General features: G+C 36.9%; 1 protein-coding gene and 2 long non-coding RNA genes across 4 annotated transcripts; 2 read left to right on the forward strand and 1 right to left on the reverse strand.

Moving 5' to 3' along the window:
• Positions 1-138: 138 nt before the first annotated feature.
• Positions 139-24,488, reverse strand: LOC122137063. The gene is made up of 3 exons (XR_006154578.1): positions 24,358-24,488; positions 827-1,118; positions 139-377 (listed from the first exon to the last, which is right to left on the reverse strand). It is a non-coding gene; the product is annotated as an uncharacterized LOC122137063 (long non-coding RNA).
• On the forward strand, positions 3,422-14,602 carry LOC122137061 (gastrula zinc finger protein XlCGF8.2DB-like). Of its 2 annotated transcripts, none has more exons than XM_042722440.1 (3): positions 3,422-3,515; positions 4,120-4,252; positions 12,047-14,602. In XM_042722440.1, exons 2-3 carry the CDS (start codon positions 4,168-4,170, stop codon positions 12,880-12,882), a joined length of 921 nt encoding a protein of 306 aa, XP_042578374.1. In that variant the 5' UTR covers positions 3,422-3,515; positions 4,120-4,167; the 3' UTR covers positions 12,883-14,602. The 2 variants fall into 2 exon arrangements, with proteins under 2 accessions (XP_042578374.1, XP_042578373.1); XM_042722439.1 differs by lacking the exon at positions 3,422-3,515 and adding an exon at positions 3,522-3,840.
• LOC122137062 lies at positions 4,273-7,154 on the forward strand. Its single transcript, XR_006154577.1, has 2 exons — positions 4,273-6,575; positions 6,695-7,154. It is a non-coding gene; the product is annotated as an uncharacterized LOC122137062 (long non-coding RNA).
• Positions 24,489-26,080: the final 1,592 nt, after the last annotated feature.

Here is a 26,080-nt window from a genome sequence, read left to right on the forward strand (position 1 = left end):
AACAATTAATGACTGATAAAACAACTAATAAAAAAAATGTAACAACAATTCATGACTGATAAAACAACTAATAGAAAAATTAACAATTAATGACTGATAAAACAACTAACAGAAATGTAACTATTAAAAACAAAAAAAAGTCAAATTGATTGGAACATTTCCTCCAACATCTCCCCCAATGGTTCAATACTCTGAACCATTTTATTTTTGTGAGCTAGTGTAATTTATATTGGTAAGTCATCAGCAGTGATGTCGAGCATTAGCGCTGCAGGGACCGTGTATTCTTCATAGGTGTCGGACAGCAGAACTGTCTCTCCATCTCCATCCGAGACCCTAATGATGTTGAGCTCCACCTCAACTGCTTCAGCTATAGTCTTCTGAAATGTAATAACATGAACAGAAGTCTCAGCAAAGGCATTATATATCAATAGACAGGAGTCATTACATGAACACTATTAATGTTAGTTGACCGCATGATCTAGCAAGAAAAATGATTCTGAAGCATTTATTTATCTTTGTTAATTTCTACATTTATTAAAACGTTATGAAACTGAAAGTTTTGGAACTGTTGTATTTTATTAACTAACATTATGTGTAACACAGATTGACAAGTACTGTAACAAATGTGTTGCTAATTGTTAGGTAACTTAGTCAACGCATTAATATTAAACTAATAGTGCCTAATTCTAAAGTGTTACCAACATAAATTATTACCAATGAATATATAAAAAGTGTATATCCACTTGGTAGACACTCAGGAGTGTAGGAAGATGCAGAAAGATCAATTGGAGAATAATTAGGTTACATGATGCATAATGTTGTGTACCTAAACAGCTGAATAGCTGTATGAGTTCAGCTTGGGAGAAGGTCTGAGACTCGCCCTGAGGCACGAAATCTCAACATGATCCCCCAGGCTGAGCTGGACCAGGGCCTCATCACGCCAGAAGGACACCTCCAAAACCTTCTGGCCACACCAGAGAGACAGGTCTCTGATGGGGACCTCTCCATCAGTCCCCATGGACACCTTGTATGATTTAGCCCGACGGTTTGTCCGATTGTCCACACAGGTGATCCGGGTGGGCGCAGGCCTGCTGTATGGCGAACTTGCCGCTGACATTCTGGAGGGTAAGAGAAAGAGAAAAGATTGATTGAAAGAGTAAAGGTGATGATACACAGGCAACTTTGAGCAATGTTGCTTGGGCACTTTCTCCATTAAGATGGGCAACAAATTTCTCTCTGGATATCTCAATGGAAAAGTGCCCACCACAACAACAAAAAGTTGCCCCATGTATCATCATCTTAAAACAGAAAACCAATGGCAATTCATCAGGCAAATAATGTCCAAAAGATGCACCATTCAGTTGGTTTAGTGCAGTGGTGTCAAACTCAATTTACAGTCACATTAAAATTTTACTTCAGAAACAACACTTGAACGCCCTTTTGACATCTCTGGAGATAATCGATTTGAGGCCTCTAATCGTTTGTGGCGACTTCAATGAAGATCAGCTTTCTCATTGCAACAAACCTAGTCTCGATTTGTTTGAAGATAAAGGTTACACACAGCTAATCAGCACCGGAACAACAGAAAAACACTCTTCTGGACCCTGTGTTCATAAGCTGAATGTCCTTTCCAAGGATCGCCACCTTGACGTGGTGGAAAGGCTTGTGTGTTCCAGTGATCCCAAGAGTGAGTAATTCTGAGTTTTTTACTCCAGTTTGACTTGCTTAAGGGTGAGGTTCCAGACTAAGTGCGATCCAAATAGGCATTAGCTGAATAAAATTATATTTTGAGCATAATAACTTGATTTTGTCTTTCTTGATCATTTTATAGCGATAAAATATTGATTGGCCATTACATGCAATATGATCAATTATACAATTTTAAAATATAAAAATATATTCTATCAATGTCTAATAAATTGGCAAATTTTACCAACCATGGTAATGAAATATGAATTACAATCACATTGTTCAAAAATACTAGTATGTAGAGTTAAAGCTCTAGGAGGAGATAGAGTTCTAAATTTAGGGTCAAAATATAAAGTATTACTTTTCAAGAAAGAAGGAAAGATAGATATATTAGTTAGAAAGAAATATAGATTAGTTAGAAAGAAAGAAATATAGATAGATGAATTAGTTTGAAAGAAAGATAGATTAGTTAGAAAATATTAAAAAGAAAGATATAAATAGTTGAAAGATGGATAGATAGAGATAGATAGATAGAGTTTGAAGATGGATAGATACAGTTTGAAGATAGATAGATAGAAAAAGTTTGAAGATAGAGAGAAGTTTGAAGATGGATGGATATGTGTGCTTTTTTATTAGATTAGTTAGAAAGAAAGAGAGAGAGAGCTCTAGATACGATTAATTAGAAAAAAAGAAAGATTAGTTAGAAAAAAAGAAATTATTTAGAAAGAAAGATGGATTAGTTAGAAAAGATAGATTAGAAAAAAGATGGATTAGTTAAAAGAAAGACAGATTAAGAAAGATGGATAAGTTAGAAAGAAATAAAGAAAGATTAGTAAGAAAGAAAATAAAGAAAAAAGATTAGAAAGAAAGAAAAAGAAATATTAATAAGAAAGAAAAAAAGATTAGTAAGAAAGAAAGAAAAAAGATTTATTGTAAGAAAGATAAGAAAGAAAAAAGAAAGAAAATGAAAGATTAGTTAGAAAGAAAGAAAAAAAGATTCATTAGAAAGAAAGAAAAAAGATAGAAAGAAAAAAAGATTAGAAAGAAAGAAAAAGAAAAATTAGTAAGAAAGAAAGAAAAAAGAAAGATTAGTAAGAAAGAAGGAAAGAAGATATAAAGAAACAAAAAGAAATAAAAATGAAAGATTAGTTAGAAAGAAAGAAAAAAGAAAGATTCATTAGAAAGAAAGAAAGAAATAAAAAGAAAGAAAGAAAAATGAAAGATTAGTTAGAAAGAAAGAAAAAAAGATAGAAAGAAAGAAATAAAAAGAAAGAAAAATTAAAGATTAGTTAGAAAGAAAAAAGAAAGATTAGTAAGAAGGAAAGAAGATAGAAAGAAAGAAATAGAAAGAAAAAAGAAAGATTAGTTAGAAAGAAAAAAAGAAGATAGAAAGAAAGAAAGAAAGAAAGAAAAAAAGAAGATAGAAAGAAAGAAAGAAATTGATCTTTCGAGCTGTTTGATGGCACTCAGCGGGTTGCATGCATCAGTCCAAAAGTGAAATAAAGTGTCCATCCATTAAAAAAAAATAGCATGTTGCTAGCATGTTTCTAGCATGATTAGCATGTGACTAGCATGTCTTGCCCACAATTAATGGTCTTTTTTCTGAGCTGTATAATAAATAGTTATAAATAATAATAAACATAGTTGTGAAATAACTGCATAACCAACTTTTTTTTATGAATAGCCTGATATATACTGTATTTCTTATATTTCTATGTATTGTGATTTGAAACGACAATGTGTGGACAGGACTTTTATTTTGGTCTGGCGATATGACGTCACACGGCGGCGCCGCGCTCCTGCATATTTGATGAGGCTGAAGTAAGGTAAACAAAACACTCAGTCTAATTTAGGAGTTTTTACAAGCGGTGTAAAATAAATTATTATTAAATTGTAATGCTTTATATAGCATTAATAAACGTTTATTCATTTATTTTTGTTTTATTTTGTGTGAGGAAAAGAAAAGGTGCGTCTCATTTCGCTCCTCATATCGTGCTTCTGTTAATCGTGAACAGCATTCGCAGTGTATTCACCGGCAAGAAGTTATGGAGAAACGGAGCTTTTTGACACGTTAAATGATTTGAATCAATTGCTTCATAAAATGATTCACTGACTAGAACAGATGGAATCACGACATAAACACAAACACAAGTATGACAACTTTTACAAACCAAATTTAAATATTTATATTTAACTTAATTTAATCTATTAAATTTATTAAACAATTAAGTATAAAGCACAGATATGAAGTGAAGTGATTTGTATTCTTTTATTAATTTGTTATGCTATTTTTGAGTGTTTTGGTCTAATCAGGCCATTAACTTTTACTGTGCACTGACTACTGAACTAAGGAGCTTTTTTTCAGAGTTTTTTTTTTTCTTTCTGTTAATAATTCTCATCTTAAACATGACAAATTGTCCGAATGCACAGAAAATCTCCTGGTGGAGGCAAAGAGCCACGTGACTCATTATTATAAAGATGGTGTTTATTAAAGAGGAGAGTGAAGACATGAAGATTGAAGAAACATTCAGAGTCAAACATGAAGATAACGAGGAACAAACAGGTTGGTTTCTGTTCCCAAAGCTGAACTCACTGATTTGAGTTCAGCTTAAGTCATTTGATCCTTAATAAAATAGTGACCTCTACAGAAATGAATTATATTTTTGAAGAGTGGTGGACTGAATTAAAACACCTGTTTGCCTTTTACTCCTGGAAGTAAAAAAAAAAAAAAAAAAAAAAAAATCAGGGGGTCAAAAACATATTAATGAGCATAAAAACCTAATGGACTACCTGCACAACTACTTTGTGTTCTACTTATTACAGCCCATGACAGAGTTCGTACGGTCATGAAAAACCTGGAACAGTCATGGAATTTTAAAAAAGCAAAGTTCTAGTAAAGTCATGGAAATCTATTTCACAAATCTCTGTATAATAGAATTATATTTAATCGGGTCCTGAATTTCGATGCGGGATTGCGCTATATCCAGACCTGCCAACCTGTACGCATTTTGACCTCAAAGTACGCTGAAACGATTTGTCACTCTAAACTACGCAAAAATCTAGTGACGCCCCTGTCCACGTGCAGTATTCAAAACAAGCAACAGAAAAAGATGTAGAGGTCAACCAATAAGAGCGTTTTTTTTTTTTTCATTTAAATAAATTCTGTATTTTATTTCACTCCTAGTAGCCTATAGTTTATAGTTTCAGTTCAAAGCGGCTCGCCCAAGCTGTTTAGATTTTGTTTTTAGATTGCAATGTTACAATGTAATGTGATTTTACCCCTTTTTTGCACATAATATTTGCCTACATGCTTACATTATTCACTGTTTAATCCAAATACAAAATACCGAGATATATAGGCTACCATATACAACAAATCAGCCAAAAAATACAGAGATATGATTTTTTTCTCATATCGCCCAGTCCTATGCAGAAATCTACTGGAGTTTTAATTAATTTTTTTTCTTATTTTAAATAGCATAAAAAAAAACTAAATAGTAAAAATTAACTAAACGGTTACGGTAAACAGTTAAGGTAAACAGTAAAAAAAAGTACACTGTAAACGGTAAAACAGTAAACTGTATACTCCCTCTCCACAACTCAACCCTCCCAGCCCCCAAAGGTCTGTATATCGCTTAGTTTTACTAATTCCTGGAGCTTTTGACTTTAAAATGAAGGTGTTACGACCCTGTCTAGTGTAAGGCCGCAACATAAACTGAAATCGACAATCAAAGATCTTTTATACATTTATCTACAGAACCACAAGTGAAAGCACAACTTCAGATGGTAAGCAAAGGCCAAAACAACAAAAACACCAAGCTAGCTCCTAACAGAAAAGACTAAATTCCCTAACAAAAGAAAAAACAAAATAAAAATATAACACATTGCCTTAAAGGCTGATTTATACTTCTGCGTCGGACATACGCTTTACCCTCTACGCATAAGGATGTGCGTAGGTTTTCATTTATACTTATGCGTCGCTGTTGAAGGTGTAACCCACAGTATCAAGGCAAAAGCCGAAGAAAAAGTTTTTATCACAGCAGCAGTTTTGGCGGGAAAGAGAAAGCGACTTCTTTTGCAGCTTGAGTGGTTAAATATCGAAGAACATATTATTTATTTAAAACGACTAAAAAGGAGACAACACCGGAACCATTGCACCAAACAAGACAACAGGAGGGAGAATTTGTCATGCTTGTTCGACAAATGCAGGAGATAGATGAACAGATGCATTTCTGATACTTTCACATGTCTGCAAGTCGATTCAATGATTTGGTTCGTCGTTTACAGCCTTTTATTTCGCATCAGTGTACCCATTGTATGCCGATCGATCTTCGGCAAAGACTGGCAGTGACCCTTCGTATGTTAGCTTCAGGTGCTAACCAACAGACTGTAGCAACTAGCTACAAACTTGCACCGTGCACAGTGTCCTCGATTGTTTCAGAGATCTGTAAAGCACTTTGGAAAGCCCTACAGCCAGAGTTCCTCCCTTGCTGTAATGTAGTGCAATGGGAAGCTATCGCAACTGATTTTTGCCGCTTGTGGAACTTTCCGAACTGTGTCGGCAGCACAGAAGGAAAATATGTTAACATCATGGCACCCCCCCTTCAGCTGGTAGCGACTTTTTTATCTACAAGGGTGCACACTCTATTGTCCTCTTGGCTACCTGCGATGCCAGATACAGATTCACTATGGTTGATGTGGGAGGATACGGGCGAAAAAGCAATGGTGGCATCTTTAAAAAGAGCAAATTTGGTTCCATGATGCTCGAGCAGAAACTGAACCTGCCTCCGCCAGCCAGTCTCCCTGGGACTACTGTCACACTCCCTCATGTGATTGTTGGTGATGCTGCTTTTCCACTACTAAATAACCTCAGCGCCCCTTTCAAGGTATGTTGTATTTCATTTCAAGACATATCTGTTATACGTTTTTGCTTGCCATGGATTCATATATTATGATAAACATTTGTAGCAATCCCAGCAATAATTGTGTATTTGCTTTAATTTAGGTGACCCAAACATGACGCTGGAAAAGCAGACATACAACTGCAGGCACTCCAGAACCAGACGTGTGTTTGAAAACAGCTTTGGAATTTTGGTGGCAAGATGGAGAATTCTCGGACGAGCTCTGGAATTTCAGCCGGACAAAGCTGTTGATGTTGTGAAGACCTGTGCCATGCTCCACAACTTTCTCACCTACACAGATAAAGTAAACACACCTGCAAACCGATACATCCCTGCTAATTTTGCTGACACCGATGCATCAGGTGTACCTCAGGCAGGGGAATGGCGAGGAGTTGTTTCAGAGAATGGTCATCTGTTGCATGCACTCGATCCAAGCTACCTGTCATGGTGGCATTCTTTCAATCTCCGCAAGGAATTGTACCATGGCTGAATGGCATTGTTTGTCGTGGATAACTAAATGATGTATAATGCTATGTTGTATAATAAATGATATGACACTTCTTATTCTTTGCTTTGTTTTATTTACAATATGAAGGTGTAACGTTACAGTATAGTAAAGTGCAAAAATAAAGGTGCCACAAAAATGTGAATACAAACAAGAGAACACACATTAAACAAACATAAGTTATTGAATTATAAAATTAATTCCAATTAACCATCCTGGCAAGTATCCTCATAAGCACTGTTTGTTTTTTTCTTAAGCAAATGTAAACAGTTGCAAAAGAGAAAAGTTTTCAAAATGAAATTCAGGTCCTGATTTTAATCGAGTTAAATGATAATATTCAGTGATGTGATGTGTTCTCTGTGTGGAGTAACGTCTGGTGCAGATGCAGCTTGTACTTATTAAAACAAGAATGCAAACAATAGCATTAATAGTCATTAATTTTAGTTAACATATTCTATGATAATTTGAACAGATTTTAATTCTTATTGTAAAATAATGGAACAGTAGGTCTTGAATATTGTCTCTAAAGTCATGAAAAATTCATGGAAATTTATTGGTAAAAATGTGTACGAACCTGTCAGGAGTTTCTGGTCAGCGTTTAGCACACCTACATACAGACTGATTTTAATAAGAACGCAGATTAATACTATATTTTATGGCTGTCAACTTTTTTAAAAAGCAGTTAATCATATTCTCTGCATTAACATAAATTAGAGTTTAGATTAAAGGGGTCATGTGATGTTGCTAAAAAGAACATTAAAAAAAGTGAAAGTGACACAACATACAGCCAAGTATGGTGACCCATACTCAGAATTCGTGCACTGCATTTAACCCATCCAGAGTGCACACACAAAGCAGTGAACGCACACACACCCTGAACACACACCCGGAGCAGTGGGCAGCCATTTATGCTGCGGCGCCCGGGGAGCAGTTGGGGGTTCAGTGCCTTGCTCAAGGGCACCTCAGTCGTGGTATTGCCAGGCCGAGACTCAAACCCACAACCTTAGGGTTAGGAGTCAAACTCTCTAACCATTAGGCCATGACCTCCCCAAATTTTCCCCATTTATGGCATTCAGACTGGTATGTTATATGCAATTGTTTAGATAGATGGAAACAAGCTACATTTCTAGTTTCAACATTATTTATTCTTCAGACATTTCTCTTAAAGAAAGTATCATCTGTTTGCAAAGTGATTCATATTTGGTGTTTGACCACTGAAAAGTTAGCACTAAGTTAGCTGTCCTCCCTTGTCCTTGTCATTTGCTTTCTTTCCCGCTCACTGGTTCATTCAATGGAATACTTAAACAGCACACGGTGGTCCCATAGACTGTAAAAAAGATGGATGACACATTTCCAATTCATTTCACTATGGAAAAGTGAAGCCTAACCATCTCATTATGGTGGCTGTTATCTTAAAAAATTATGTTATTTGCCGCCAGAGTCTGCACAGTAGCGATCATGAGTTGGAGCCACGGTATCACAGTCCCGCCCAATATTCCGGAGACCCAATCGCAAGATTACAACCATGACACCACACCCCATTTTTATAGCATTAAGTAACTAACTAAACTTCTTCGAAAAATGAATGCTTGAACATACATCAGCATGGTAATAACTACCTAAAAGGACAGAAACCATCTTTGGAAGAAATTTATTTAAAGCATAATTTGATTATTTAGTTTGTCACACGTCCAAATAGATTACATGACCTATACTGTGTCCAGCCACCTGGGGATGATCGAAATATTTTGGCTTCACTTTTCAGGACATACTTGGGTGGTCCCCTTAAGTACTAGTAAAACAAAACATTTAGAGTTTGTTATGTATGTATCTATAAAATGTAAGTTTTTTTAAAGTGCAAGTAACTATAAAATTCACCCTATTTTTCTAGTTAACCGGCCACTTACCGTATTTTGTGTGAAATTTATGAATTCACGTGCTGTAAATCCGACTAACAGGACTCTCTGATCATGGCGGCACCTGTCTTGCATTACAGATAAAGATCAAGATCATTATAAAGGTTTTTAAATGACAAAATACACTCATTTACATGTATTTGTGAACCAGAATATCAGATAATTTATAAGATGGTAAGCAAGTGTGTAAATATTTTGAATAAAAAAGGAAAAACTAAAAAAAAAGCAATACATCTGTCAAACAGTGTTTTTGTGGCTATGTGTGTCACGTGACTAGCATGACACATCGCCATGGAAACAATAAGGGAAAACATTCTAAAATAAATGTCAATTTTAAAAAAAAAAACCTCACTTTGGGGGGTCAGCTAGTTAAATTTACCAGTGAAAGGCTTAGTACCTTGGAATAAGAGCCTCTCTCTCTCTCTCTCTCTCTCTCTCTCTCTCTCTCTCTCTCTCTCTCTCCTGCATGTTCTATTTTCGGGATATTATTTGCAATTTGCAGGTGTCAGAGATCCACTAGCAGTATGTGGGAGACTCTCGGACCTTCTGGGAGTGAGGCGATGTCTGATAATGAAAATAAATTTTTTATTAAAACACTGCAAATATTGTTTGGATATATTGAAATATTTCTTGGTTCATTCACCATTGGCAAGTGCCCGCCGCAAACAGTGTCGGGGAATCAGTTGAAAAAATTTGAGCACAGGAGTCTACTCTCCAGCACAGGAATCTACTATCCTTGTTGACTTAAGTTTCTAATTATACATGGCAGCTTTGTTGCTTAATTTATGTTATATTAATGCAATAAATATACATTTGCTTTTCCATGTTTAACCTATTTGTATTCATAGTCATTAACCTAATCTTAAATCATTAAAAACTCACATAGAGAATAAACAAACCAATAAATATACAATATTGTATGTATTTTTGTATGTATTGTGTACCTATTAAATTAGACGTGCACAGTGCACATGAATGTTTTGGTGTAAGTGTCATCACTCAACCGTTATAATGACATGAATTCATTAAGGAATTCCTTTTTTCTTTTTTGTTTAATTCTGAAATGATATTTAACCACGGTTGTTTCTCATAACTTTTCCCTCTGTAAAATTAGGTATTGGCAACATTGTTGATAGGTACTCATCATTTCAAGGTAGTGTCATTGCTAAATTAGACTAATTTGGACTAAAAGTGTGTTTTTTTATTAAGGGAAATTTAAGGCTACATGTCAAGAAAAAAAAATAAGTGTGTAAAACCAACTGCAATCTTGTATCATTCCTGACCCCGTTTTGCTGTAAAGTAAATGGAGTTGATAAGTCAGTTACATTGACTCCTATGGTGGAAGTCAAAAAAAAAAAGAATAATAAATTGAACAACCTTACTTTTTTCAAAAATACTTTCTAGGTTATACATTAAGATATTTCAGTAGAGTCCACAAAAATTATATTTAGTTCATATGCTACCAGGTGAGACCAAACATGAGTTATGTGTTGGAACAATGTAAATGCTACAGATGTGAAGGAGGTAGTTACAAAACCATCCTGTACCTAATCTATCCCACCAGTCTTTAATCAGCATATTGATGAATCCCTATTAATAAATCAGATCAATCTGTCACACTGATCAGTACAGCTCTTCTATGCACTAAGTTGCTTTCAAGGAAAATCAGACAGCTACAGAAAGCTGACAGAAACACTGAACTATAGAGTTTTTGCACCCAGATGTTCCCTGAATGCCCTATTGAGAAAGAATAGAGGACCTAATACTGAGCCCTGTGGCACTCCATACTTTATTTAAATAAGAGGTGCCTTGTCAAACAAAAGTACTACTACTTGTTGGATAGATAGGATCTAATCTGTGCTAATGCTTGTCCACAAATGCCAATATAATTACACAATTTCACAAATTATTTATAGAAAATATTGTTTATACTGTAGAGAGATCTGAAATCACTATAAACTGGAAAAAAAACTTTCTCTAGTAAAACTGAACATATGTGCAAGGATGCTATTTTTTCTAATATTTTAGACGAAAATGGCAGGTTTGAGATTAGTGTCCAATTAACCATTTCCCTTTGGTTAAGCTATGTTTTTTCTTCGTTTTCTTCATAAGGGGTTTAACATCTGACAGCTTAAAGGATTAGCTCACTTTCAAATAAATATTTCCTGATAATTTACTCACCCCCATGTCATCCAAGATGTTTATGTATTTCTTTCTTCAGTCAAAAAGAAATTAATGTTTTTGATGAAAACATTCCAGCATGTAGTAGACGTCATGGACTCCAAATGGTTGAAGGTCAAAATTACAGTTTCAGTGCAGCTTCAAAGGGCTATAAACCATACCAGGTGATGAATAAGTTTCTTATTTAGTGAAACAATTGGTCATGTCGGAGGATTTCGATATAAGCCAAGTGGAGACTGGTTTTCCTTTGCTAAAGTAAGGAAATGTTGTTTCCTTTTCTCCTACATTTCCCAGAGGTGCACGCGCGGCCCATACATGCTATGTCATCTGCCGAAACGGCTTCCGGTTTTGACAGTCGGCAGAAGTGAGAGAAAAGTTTTTATAAAGCATAAACAATTTTTTTTTTTTAAATGACCAATCGTTTAGCTAGATAATACCCTCATTCATTGTCTGGTATGGTTTATAGCCATTTGAAGCTGCACAGAAACTGTAAATTTGACCTTCAACCTTTTGGAGTCTGTTGAGGTTCACTATTGAGAAAAATCCTGGAATGTTTTCAACAAAAACCTTAATTTCTTTTTGACTGAAGAAAGAAATACATAAACATCTTGGATGACATGGGGGTGAGTAAATTATCAGGAAATTTTAATTTGAAAGTGAACTAATCCTTTAAACTTTTTGAGGACATAAAAATAAGCATAGAGTCTGTAATATTGAGAAGAGATTCTGGGATTGCAGGAAACGGTTTCAGTAGCTTAGGGGGTATAGGATCAAGCATAAATGTTATTGGTTTTGTCTGTTTTCTTTATGCCATTAAACCTTGGTTAATGTGTATTTGGCTCTTTTCACTTTAGACATAAATGCACAGAAAGAAGATGGTCAAGGACTGAATAAATCAGAAGAGCAAGATCGGCATGAGGAACATCATGATTTCAAAACTGGCGAAAAATTTAGTTGCACACAGACCAAAAAGTGTTTCCCTCAAAAAAGAACTAAAAAGACAAAAAGTGGAAATTATTTCACCTGCCAACAGTGTGGACAGAGTTTCGGTCAACATGGAAACCTTAAAATCCACATGAGAATTCACACTGAAAAGAAACATTTCATCTGCCAGGAGTGTGGAAAAGGTTTTAACCGAAAAGTAAGCCTGAAAGTCCACATGAGAATTCACACTGGAGAGAAGCCATTCACATGCCCTCAGTGTGGAAAGAAATTTGATCAACATGGAAACCTCAATGTCCACATGAGAATTCACACTGGAGAGATCCCTTTTACCTGCCAACAGTGTGGAAAAAGCTTCAACAGAAAAGGAAACCTTAAAGTCCACATGAGAATTCACACCGGAGAGATCCCCTTCACCTGCAAAAAGTGTGGAACAAGTTTCACTCAAAAAGGAAGCCTTAAAGTCCATATGAGAATTCACACTGGAGAGATCCCTTTTACCTGCCAACAATGTGGAAAACATTTCATGAGGAAAGGAAGTCTTGAACGCCACATGAGAACACATACCGGAGAGAAGCCTTACACGTGCCCTCATTGTGGAAGGAGTTTTACACTCAAATCAACCCTTACTTCCCTTGTGAGAATTCACACTGGAGAGAAGCCATTTGTATGTGGTCAGTGTGGAAAGAGTTTCAGATTAAATGTATCTCTTCATCACCACATGAAGATTCACTCAAGTGAGAACTGATTTTTAAGTTGTGGGTGTGGAATAAATTCCACAGAAAAAACACCTTTAAGAGGCATATAACTGAGAGAAGCCTTTCATGTACCCTCACTGTGGAAAGAATTGCACAAATAATGTAAGCCTTGAGGTTCACATAAAAATTCACAGTGGAGAGAAGACTTACACATAAAGGAAATCTTAACATTCATATAAGGTTTCACTTTGTAGAAAGGCATTTTAAATGTGTTTAGTTGGAAATAAATTTATCTTATCAAAAAAACCAGAATCATAATTTGCAAAATCGTTCTGAAAAGAAACTGCATTGTACTTCAGTTTGGCTAGAGGTTTACAAAATAGCATGTGTTGTCATTATACAATGAATCTGATCAAACAACAAATAGCTTTTGAATTTGCTCTTATGGCCACCATGTCACAAAGAGCTTGCTTAGTCTTCTGTCAATAAGAAGCATCTATAACATCGTTAATAGCTTCATTTGCTGCTGCAGATGAGATGGACCTTAAAATTGGGGTGGGAGCTCCCAAATAGGGCGTGACTTCCTCCCATTGACAGACAGGCACATGACACACATGCACAATTTTCCCCCCAATCCAGTTCATTGCAAACTCCACCCCACTGCTGATTCTAAAGATTTTATTGGTTGTGTCAATGTGTTGATTTTCTACACTATGCTACAAAAAATGCTAACCCCTAAACCTACCCCACACTTGACCCTAACCTTAACCAGTGAATTTGACTGCACAGCGGGATTGGCGCTGAATAGAATAGAATAGAAAGTTGCAGTTCAGGAGATAAGCAGTTAATAAATGTAAATGTAATTAGATAATGTGATATGAGATCGCCGAGATAGCCGTTCCATAACTCCCCAACCAGACCTCACCGGACAATGGAAACTTTATAGTCCCTTGAGCTGGTGGCTTGATCATGGATCTGCCCAGAAGTCTGTTGCTATCTGTGTTTGCTTTTAGTGAAAAGATTCTAAGGCAGTGGCTGTTTAGGTCCCCCTAGTATAGCGGGAGACCCTGTGTCCAGGTGCATTTTTAAACATTATTGGCCTGTGTTGAGCCCTTGCATTATACAATAAGTCTTCAGTATTTCTCTGAGAAAGGAGTATCCTTATAGCATCAGCTACTGATGCAATGTCTTGTTCCTTCCTCTCAGGAAACATCATTGTAGTGATTAATATGTCTGGCAAGTAGTATGATTGGCAACTATTCATTAAACCCTAACTGATGCAGTGTGTAGCTTTTTATTTCTCAAACAAGCATGTCAGAAGACACACTCATGTCCATACTCTAGGATGACAATGCCAAGATTAATCAGGCTCAAACAGTGACCGACCACCACAAAGACTGGCCACCAAAGAGTCCTGGCTTTAACCGCACTAAAAGTCTTTCGGATGTGCTGGAGTAGACTTTAGCTGTCAAAAAAAAAAAAAAATTGCACACTAATATTTAGTTGAACCAATCTGGCCCAGATCTTGTACTGACAATGAGAGAGCCAGCTTTTAGATCCAGAGGTTCTGTATTATTTTGTAAGGCAACCTAACAGGGCACCCTACTGTATAACAGTGAAAACACAGATTGCTGGAATAACTTCTCAATGGCAGGGAAGCATTGTGTAATAAATGTCAGAAAATGGCAAGGAAAAAGTGTAACTCTTTTAGCAAGGGTTCAAAATTGAAATTTGTACTATTTTCCGCCAAATCCAATCCAATTCTTCGTTTCTGTCTATATATATATATGTCTAATGGCATTGCGTTCTTTGCCAGTGTCACCATTTGGCTTGCTTAGTTGGTATACCAACTGTGTATTTGGCAAAATTATCAACTTGTTTGCACAGACATAATTGAATGAGAACTTTACTGGTAATGATGGAACTTCCGACCATAGCTGCTTTTGGGAAACGCACCCCTGCTCAGTAGAGTTCAGAGGAACTTACCACTAAAGTTAGCTAATGATGCTTTTGGGAAACGCACCCCTGGATGGTTGACTTGACCAAATGATGCTGCAAATACTTGCTCTTTTCCTGTTTTCTGCTTCTGTATTATAGCGCACTGCAGGTCAATCGAATAAATGATGGAACTATAATTGTGTGGTTTGTATGTGTGTACTGAGAAATGTGAGTGTTTACAGTTTAAGAGAAGTAAATTGCGTTTGAAGGTTTGAAGATTTTCATCCCTTGTTTGCAATGTTTTTAAGATGAAGAGACAGCAGAGGAACAACAGCAAACACCCATAATGCATCTGAATCTAAGAATGAAGTCAAGTTTGGCTGGAGTCTGATCCCTTGAACATTACTTGTTCCTCTGATGAGGGCACTGACAATGAGTACATGGAGGAGACAGTGGATCCTCAGTGGAATTCACAAGATGGGCAGATTGTCTGGCCAAATTGTCTCTGATTCTGCACTACTTTCCTGCCAAGGGTAGGATCCTGGGACCCTCATGGTATGCCACTACAGTAGAGATCTGGCAGCATCTTCTATACAATACCAACTTACAGAAAGGACATTCTGTCACAGATTGGATAGATTTATGCATGTGATAAAGTCACATTAGCTGCCACTGCTGGGGAAGCAGCACTGGCACATACACACAAACATACACGCACTCCTACTTTCCTCATTCATTTTCCATACCGTTCATCCCTAATTGTTGCCGCTATCTTGGAGCGGGTGCAATGTGATTCCGATAGCACATGGACATTCTCCCATTTCTCCAGTCTCCTCTGTCCATATCCATTTCCTGGTCATTTCATATACCTACACTGCACTTGTCTTGCCATTTTTTACCCCGTGTTGTTTGTTTGTGTGAGCGTAGTCTGTCTTCCGGCAGGAAACGCTGCGCTGGCCAAACCGAACGAACAAATGGCGGCCGATAATGATATCACGGGCTTGGGCGCGCCGGAGCAGCACGACCAGAAGCTGGCGAAACCATTGTCTAGTGCGAAGAGGTGTTTCTGTGTGTATTTAAATATTAAAATGTGTTAAATGTTGTAGCGTATGAGGCCTGAACCAGACAAATTAAAGATTCGATCGGGAGCCTGGTTGAAACATGAGCCGAATTCCACAGAAAGGCAGGATGTTGTAAATCAACTTCTAGCACCACAGTCTGATAACCAACCAACTCTTTCAGAGAACAGCTTTCAACCTTAACACCCATTAGAACAATTATTGACAATTTCAATTCGAAGAAGAGATTGTCTAATTTGGGGCAAGTAATCGAAGAAATGGACAGTCTGACCCTCACATGTAAAGCCGTGAGAGTAAACAAGATCGTTGGATTGACTTCCCCCCACCTAGCAGAACCAGACTGAAATTCCTAAGGAGACCTGTGAACCCCTCTGGTCCTTCACAGGACGTATCCTTACTCCCCAGAAGGGCACAGAGAATGCCTTCCAATGCATATATGCACCAAAATGAACTCAAAAAAGACTTCTAAATGGATATCAGTCCATTGCTTAACTCCATATCATTTATGTAACCCACACATTTGATTTTAATGTTTCTAAACACTTATTGTGTATGTCTTTTTAAATAACTCTTGAATACCTTAAGGATTCATATTCATGTTTAGTATGTATGTGTTTCAATCTGCTTGCTTGAAATGTTTCTGACCATCAGTTATTTGTCAAATGTATCATATTCTTGTTATAGGAATCATGTCCAAATTATACCCTGCAAGAGCGGGAAAATTCGGACCACGTGCTTGATAAGATAAAATATGATTTATAAATGGGTGGGACAAACAATGCAACACCCCGAGAAAAGAAAATATCTAATTGGTCAAGACAAAATTTGAGGTGTGGCCAAAATGCCAGTTTAAATATTCAGGACACCATCAAATTTTGCTTTTAGCTTTTAGCTTTCGTTTAGCTTTTGCTATCAGTCATGCCGGCTTTTAGCCTGCTTTTTAGCTGCTGCTTTTAGTCATGCTTTGTCATCACTTTTAGCGTTCTTCGAGCGCCGTTCCAGCGTGCTTTCGGCCTGCACGCCTGCTGCTACTTAGCCACGATGAGAAGAAACACCACCTAGTCTCGTCAAACTTTACTTCTATTCTTTTACTTTAGTTTCTTTTTTTTTCCCGTTTTGAGGAATCGTGTTCTGAGTTAAGTTTTGTAACGCCGTGTTTCCGAGTCTGACCTCGCGTGCCCGTCTGAAACTTCGACCAGCCCACAACTCCACATCGTCAGCCATCGCCCAACCACGGGCTTCCCAAGACGTCACTTCAACGACTACTGAACTTCCAGCCAATCAGCAACTTCGGGAAACCCCCTTTTCAGCGACAACAAAGGGAACCCCGTTAAACAGGCAACGCAAGTAACCTCCAGACTCACATCTGTACTGGTGTTATCTAATATAATTTTAACCTCATTGAAGAACTCAGTGCGAGGGTTAATTAAGTGATTGATGGTTGTTCATGTCTATGCAATTTCACGTATAGCTGTAAACTTGGGATTTCACATTTTCATCCTCTTAAACTCATTCTTTCCTAACTTTCTATCTTCCTGCAACTTGTGTGAATGTGTGAGTGCGTGTGCTTATGTGTTAGATTAGTTTATATGTCTTAGATGTATCTAATAAAGCCTTTTTCATATTGAAAAGAGAAGTATCTTGTGCTTTGTGCTTACAAGTTAATGTCTTAAACTGCCGATCTTGTTACTGTGCTAATTAATAGTGTTGTCACTATACTTTGGATATTAATATCCAGCGCAGATTTGATGTCATGCGGCTCGTTCAGTGAATCGCTGGCCGTTTCAGTGATCAGCCGTGAAACAGTGATTCTGTTCAAATTCCCTTTAAAATCTTAAATGATTCCCTTTGAGCTAAATTGACCTGTTTCCCTTACAATGTATTATGTGTTAATGGATTGTGTTTATTATTATATAGAGTGAGAAATGGATTATTATTGATTGATTAAAATCGATATCAAGTAGTATGTTAAATGTTATGCTTACATGTGAATAGTATGGTATGGCCCAAAAGGGGCGGGGTTTGGACTATTTAAGCCAAGGCCAAACATAAATAGCCTCAAGCAAACCCGAAACCCCTTCGTATACTCTGGATACCTGTTTGTTGCCTATATATAATTGTTGGATTACTTTCTGGTTTATTTTAAAATATAAAATATATTAAATTAAAATATTTGTTTTAGTATATAAAACAATCATAAAATTGCCATTAGGAAAAAATTATATATTACAAATGATTGATAACTGTCCGGCAGTGTATTTAATTTCTTATAGCAAATTCAAAGAGATAAGAAAAGATTCCTTGTAAAAAAAAAAAAAAATTATAATAATTTTATGTATGTACTATTATTATTGTATTTGACATTTCTGTCACTTCTGAAATGATGGCTATGCCCCTGGTGTGACAAATGGTTAGCCTATAAATAATACTTTTAAAGCTCTTTTTTTAAAATCTTGGCTTACATAAATTACACATGCAATGTCATGCCATAGCATCATTAAACTAGCATCTAACAATGAACAAAAGTGTTGTTTTGTTTATTTCCCTGTAACCTGTGGTTCTCTAACCATAAAGACTGCTGTGTAATTTGCCCCCTGACTAAGCATTTAAAGAATTTAGGGGAAGCATTTAAATAATCCTGTAAATACACTTAAAGAATGTAGAATTGAATCATTAACAGAATTTTGTATTTTGAATTTAATCTAACTGTATCGTTCTTGAATCGGATAGATTTGCGGTCTATCCAAAGATTCACAGCCCTAGATGTCATGCATGAAAACGCATGGAATATGCAGATATACACAGGGATATCTCCTGGAAGTCCTATATAGTAAAGGAGACTCACATCACCACAGACATTGTGATTTTTGGGTCAAACGTCCCTCAAGGTGCAGTTATGATTATATCAGATGACCAATCCCACCTCACTCAGTTCAGAACACCAGTCAAGGACTATTAATTTGGCAATATGGGAATGCTTCTCACAGGGCTGTTCAACAATTTGACATTCACAAACTGGAGGGAGCTGGTCAACTGATTTATCTGAAAAATTGTTTTTTTTAGATGGCTAATACAGCCTTGGATCATCAAGACAGAAGACACAATTGTAATAAGTTCAAAGTTGTAATTGCTTCAAAAACTTTTTTTGTTATGCTGGTTGAAAGTCTCTTCACATTCCAATAGTAATCATTAAGTTAAGTGGTCTAAATGTATTTATATGTATTTATATATTCTGTGGAAGACGTAGGACCAAGAAATGTTTGTCCAATCAATACGTCATCAGTGCGTTCACGTACGCTGTGCAGACAGAGCGAGAGCAGCAGGCAAACAACAACCACTTGATCTTCCTTCACATCAACCAATGTCAAGTGGCCTTGTCAAAGTATCCACAAAAAGAAAGACAGTACTAGAAATGGCTTCTGTGAAAAAAAAAAAAAAAAAAAGAGTAGATCAAAACAGAGCGAAAACCCTAATTAATATTGGTGTTGCTTTTCCCACACTGGAGACAACTACAGGAGTCAAAGGGTCTGAGAGATGACGCCATGGTTGCAGTATTTCATTTGGACAGGTAGGTATATGGTGTGATACAATAATAGTAACATAATTTATGTAGTTTGTGTACCTTAGAGGGATACTCCACCACAAAATGAAGATTTCGTCATTAATCACTTACCCCCATAATGTTCCAAACCCGTAAAAGCTTCGTTCGTCTTCGGAACACAATTTAAGATATTTTGCATGAAAATCGGTAGGCTTGAGACTAGGGCTGTATTACTCGAGTCCGGACTTGGACTCGAGTCCGGACTCGAGACATTTTTCTATCGTCTCGGACTTGTCTCGGACTCGTTGGTGTTTGCACTCGGACTTGTCTCGGACTTGGTCATTGGACTCGCCAAATGTTCTCGTTGGTCTTGACCGAGTCCAGCAAAAAAAAAAAAAAAAAAAAAAAAATTCTCCTTCAAAACAAAACCACATTTGCATGTCGCGACTGAAAACGTGTGGAAAACGCTAGGCGCGCTGTTTTCTCCTTTTTTCCAAAGCACTCTGTAGCCTGCGCTCTATGCTTGCACTCCAGTGGCGTCTGCTGTTGCTGAGCAACCATGACCCGCTCTCCATGAAGACGCAGAAGTTTCAGCAAAAAATAAATGGATTTCCAGCACTAAAAATCCCTTGCAGTAGCTCTGCTAATAAATTCATTTTAAAAATGGCTATCCTTGTACAGCTATGATCACCTGTTTCTCCATCTTGGCTTAGCTTTCAATTTTGTTACGGGAAAGGATGTGCATGACCAGCGGCGCACTTGCTGCGTTCTGAAAAGTTTAGATGTTTCTTATTTTTAATTTTCTACCTGTTAGATTGTGTTTTATTTATGTCTACACCTAGACAGCCTTAAATTTACCAATAATGAAATACTTATTAATGTTGTACAGTATAGGGGTTGCAAGACTACTGATTTCTACTAGTCGATTTTTTATTAAAAAAATACTTGAGTTACTCGACTACTCGTGGTTCATGCTATTGTAAATGAAAACACATTAAATCGTTTGTTTTTTTATCAATAAACGCTTATTAATTTATAGCCTTATGCAATTTGCAAAACTTTATAATTATGACATTTCATATTTAAATTTTCATGTAACAGCCAGTATTTGTATCTGTAAAAATCACAACATTTTTCGTATCTGCATTCGGATACAACGTCGTTCAGACTTTTTATCTTTTTTTTCATAGTTATCACTGAACAAGTATGTCGTGTTAAACTAAAATAACTATTAATTTCTAAAATAATATTTATCATGCAAGCAGAGAGATGTCATGACAAACATTTAGTGATCATTTGAACACGACTGAATCCATTCAATGCGCACATTTTCATTACGCAGAACTCTTTAAGCGAGTCTTAATGTTTAGTGAACTTCATTAAACAAATGTGCGTGTGCTGCGAAACCAGAAAAAGATAAAGATGCAAACATGTAGGACAAGTAGAAAATGTATCCATATCTACGCTGATTATTAGCCTACTCTTGAGAGAGAACTGGTTTGGTTTTTGAGAGACTGAGACGCGCAAAGCGGCTATTTGATTGGTGAGCGCGCTGTGCTTGTTTCATTCATTCATTTCATATCGTAGCCTAAGGTTTAAATCACTGCCTTTTAAATATATACAAATAATATAACGTGTATGATGTATTATTATAGGTGATATTACTCCTGCCAAGCTCTGATTTCTGAGAGATGCACGGAGGTCTGTGTATAATATTGCGCTGATCACATGACTCAGCTGTATCTAGCAAACACCGGACTGTGCCAGCTTCAGCTGATTATTCAGGCAGAATTATTCCTTGTCTGTTATTCGTTTTTGAAGCCATTATCCAGGTATTAGGCTTTAGGCACACCCCTAATTATTACATTACATATTTTATTTTTACATGCAACATAGATAAGGTCATAGAAAGTAACAGCTCCACGCAATATTGTAATCCTAAAATTCTGCAAACTCTTTGTATGCATTATGGTTAATACATGCTCGAGTAGTCGATTGTTTCCGACAAGCCCTAGTACAGTATGACAAAAATTTCGCTGTATTTACGTGCGCATGCCTAGTAGAGCCAAACGTATCCCTTCTAGCCTTAACTGCGCGCATTTGTCATATCCTGAGCTTTGCGTGTGTCCGCTGCGCCAAGGCATCAGTCATTTTAATTTTTGACTTCAGACATAATGTCAGTAACAGCAGCATTATAAAGTAAATAAAATGTAAATAAAGTGCATAAAAAATAATTTGACCCTACAGCTCCAAACTCGGTCCTAGAGGGCCGGTGTCCTTTAGAGTTTAGCTCCAACCCTAATTAAACACACTTGAACCAGCTAATCAAACTCTTACTTGACACACTAGAAAAACATCCAGATAGTGTTAAGGCCAGCTGTAGCTAAACTCTGCATGGCACTGGCCCTCCGGGATCTAGTTTGGAGACCCCTGTCCTACAGAGCTGTTACTTTGCACATGTTTTTTGATCATTACAAATAATAATGTAAAATTATTTTCTTAGAATAGGAAATATGATGTCTCTTGCATCACATACATTAGTTAAGTATGTGGTCTTAAAGAGGATCCTTTTTTTTCTCTCATTTGGACTCGGTCTTGACTTGGACTGAAGAGCAGTTGATGGGGAGTGTACTTCGATTCCACAACACTGGACAAGACTACAACACAAATTGAGACTGTCCCATATACTGCCAAGTAAATAACAGTGTCAAGGTCCAGGAAAGTATGAAAAGCTTCATCAGAATAGTCCATCTGCCATCAGTGATTCAACCGTAACGTTATGAAGCGATGACAATACTTTTTGTACACAAAGATTTGGAGAGACACATAGGAGAGGAATTATTGAATAAATTCATTATTTTTGTTTTCTTCGTGTACAAAAAGTAGTCTTGTCGCTTCATAACATTACGGTTGAATCACTGATGGCAGATAGACAATTCTGACAATGCTTTTCATACTTTCCTGGACCTTGACAGTGTTACTTACTTGGCAGTCTATGGGACAGTCTCAAGCCTACCGGTTTTCATCCAAAATATCTTAAAAATTCACTTTATGAATTACACAGCTTTAGCAACATTAGCCTTACAAAGTGACAAGGAGCTCTTTTAGAAATGCAATTTGGAAAACAAACACGTGACACTTCTTCTGGAGGTGTAGCTGGTTCACGAACAGTTGGCACTGCTCCATCCTTCAGGTGCAACTTTTGTGCAAAACCTGCTTTATACTGACCCTCATTCACAAAGCAGTCCAGTGTAAAATGATTTGCGCAGACATAAACGTATTTCGGTAGAGTTGAGGGAGCGTTTTCTTCAAAAGCAAAATTAATCCACATTGTCTTCAGCGGCTCAGATTCAGGAGTAAATGGAGAGAGCTATGTGGATTCATACATCCAGCTACAGAACACCTAAAACGCTTGGGAGATATTCTTGTCAGTGCAGCAATGGCAGACTGTGCACAACTCGCTGTGAACTCGCTCAGGGCAGTTCTATTTTAAAACGACAGTGTCTGTCAACATTCATTTACCTGTGACACAGTGTAACGCTTATGATATTAACAGCAAGTAACAGTGTGAGGCTTCTTGACCTTTTGAAATTAGTGTGACATCCAGGGACACAGCCACTATCTTTGAATGGGTAAGTATTTATTATTCAAAAACCTTTGTTACATGTCTTGTAGGGATAGTAGAGAGTGTGTCATACACGTTATGTAATGTACTGTTGATACCGTTTTGATCTTTTGTTTACTTCAGATATGTTCTTCAGGTCATACTGTTTGGAAATGGTGTTCACAGCCAACTTTCACACATGGCATACTAGTCGGGGACTTCATGTTAGCCACTAACATAGTACTGTCAGGCAATAACTATGCCAAAATATCACTCCTCTTCAAGTTCGTGAGAATGGGCATGGTAGGAAGGACCTCTTTCTTCAAGATACAGAACACTTACTTTGTAGACTTTCTGGCTTTCAAAGAGAGCTGAAATCATCTGCCAATTACAGTCAAAAGGACCTTTTGTAGTATTGGGTAAGTTGGAGACACACACACAAAACAAACAAACAGTTCCACACATAAGTGAGTAAAAATAATGAAAGTGTTATCACTGCTAACACTTTTGTGACACATTGTCAGTCGGTACTGCTTGCTTTTCTGTGTTTTTCCATAGAATATATAGGTAGGACATATCATGCATGTGTTTACCCATTTATTTTTATTCATTGTCATCTACATTTGTAGGAAATACTAGGAAGGACAGTGCCGTATTATGTGCACAATATTACACATACACAGCCATGGACAATGAGTCAAAAATTATCAGCATAGTCAACGTAGACAAGCGAGAAACACAGAGGAACTCAGTTGTTATGGAGAAAGAGGACTTTATTCCTACCTTTAAAACACTCTGTGAGGAGCTCAAGATTACTGAATTTTGCACCAATGCCCATGTTCAAATATCTGCCCTCTTCACTTAATTGTACTTTCTTTTGTTTGTGATTGATACAAAATCCAAAAAACAAGCATGGAGTAACATCTAAAAGAGTTTCAGCCCTTCGTTTGGGTATAAATCTATTTACTGTATGGTCTCAGATTTTGTATATATATATATATATATATATATATATATATATATATATATATATATATATATATATATATATAAAAAATAATAATTTTCTCGAAAATTCCATTCATTCCTATGTGGGTCAAAATGACCCGCAAGGGACACCTTTGTTACTTTTTTATTGCACCCATTTAAACTTCTGAACCCACTCAGTTTTGTTTGTGTGTGTGTCTGTGTGTGTATTCCCAGTGCAAGTGTGACAAAAGTAAAGAAATCTTGGACCGGTACGTTAAAAACAATTTTTAGAATTTTTTTGAAAATCAGTTTTGGGTAAAAATGACCCGAGGGACGGATGAGTGTTTTAACTAAATACAAGGAAGTGAGGAGCAGAAAAACTATTTTCTCCTACCTTGAATGCTAGCCATACTTTTGAACAGACTGGAGAAATAATTATAAGGTGGTGCTTGAATGGTTGTTTGTTGCTGGTTCCAAGTACATGATCTATACCAAAAAAAGAATAAATGGAATACATTAAATCAGTGCTTCCCAAACCTATCCTGGAGGCCCCCTGCCCTGCACCTTTTGTATTTCTCCCTTATCTAACACACCTGATTCCACTCATCAGCTCGTTAGTAGAGACTGCAAGAACTAAATTGGGTGTGTCTGATTAGGGAGACATACAAAATGTGCAGGGCAGGGGGTACTTCATTGAGAGGTTTGAGAACCACTGCATTAAATCATTCAATACATTCAAACATATTGTAATGTTATGCAGTATTACGTTTAACATCTATCGTAGGTAAAATATAAGACAATACCTTATGAGGTATGTGGACTAAGGACAATGGACTTTGAACAAAATATGACCTCCTGACAATACACCCCAGCTGTGTCATCCTTTCCAAAATTCCAGGGGCATCCACTCTGTGCATAGATTCTTTTATGAGGTTCCATTTACTATGTCCGTCTGCTTGCAGGCAGCCTTTTATCATTCTATATCCGGCATTTGGTAGTCTTCTTTTGATGGCCAAAATGGCATTATCCAATTCATTGTCAGATATGGTGCTATGCGTAGTTTTTACAGATAAACCCAAGTCACACATTCAGTGGAAGATTATTGACTTGCTTACTCCTAAAATGTTTGCAATACAAGAAACTGGTAAAGACATCTCATTGAGCTGGGACATCATTTCCTCGTGTGGCCATAGGTGGTCAGGTAGGGGAAGTCACCAAAAATGACGGATTCAAATCCTATAAAATGGACTACGCCACCCAGAATATACCAGGACAGAACAGCCCTATACAAGGGCACACAGGTTCGTGGCCAAAGGCAGGGTGAGCATGGAGACAGACAACGTATAAAAAATTAAGCAATTTATACACAAATGAAACCATTCAAACACATTGCTTTTTGGATACAATCTAAAGCAAGCCAAATACACAAATCTAGCAGTTTCAGAATGACCAGAAGGAGAGAAATGACCAGCGCGGGCCTTTTGGATTTTCACCTCACACCATATCCACACCACCCAGTTGTGAAAGCAATACAATTGGCTAAACACCGCACTCCAGGTGGACACACTCAAAAAACAAAAACACACTACAACCCCCGCTTTAAAAAAAAGTTCCTACTCCTAAATTACTTGATCATGAATGAATAAAAATCAAGAAAACTCATAGAAACAATTAACCAAAAATCAAAATATACACAAGTTAAAACAGTCACCCAACAAACACTAAAAACAAAGCAGCAGTGCAGTCACATCACTGATGTACATTCGTTTCCAACCAAGTTATTGGAAACCCCTAGATGTGCAGTTACACCTGCTGGATATAAAACAAAGATCATCTACATTACACTCAAAAACACATGACAAACTCCCATCATACATACCAGGAGAAATTTACGATTTAGCAAAATGCATGGTCGCTCACCACGCAAGACCACGGCCATTAGCATGCTGATGACCAAAAGACAACAAATAAAGCCTCTTTATATAAAAAAACAAACAAAAAAAACCAATCCTTTTTCAGAATTAGGAATCTAACCTGAAAGAGGTCTAATTGCTAAAACGCAACAGGAAGATGCACCAAGCCCTATCCTTTGTTCTTTGTTCATGATGACGTACCTC

Source organism: Cyprinus carpio, chromosome B4 (assembly GCF_018340385.1).
Source record: "Cyprinus carpio isolate SPL01 chromosome B4, ASM1834038v1, whole genome shotgun sequence".
Lineage (NCBI taxonomy): Eukaryota > Metazoa > Chordata > Actinopteri > Cypriniformes > Cyprinidae > Cyprinus > Cyprinus carpio.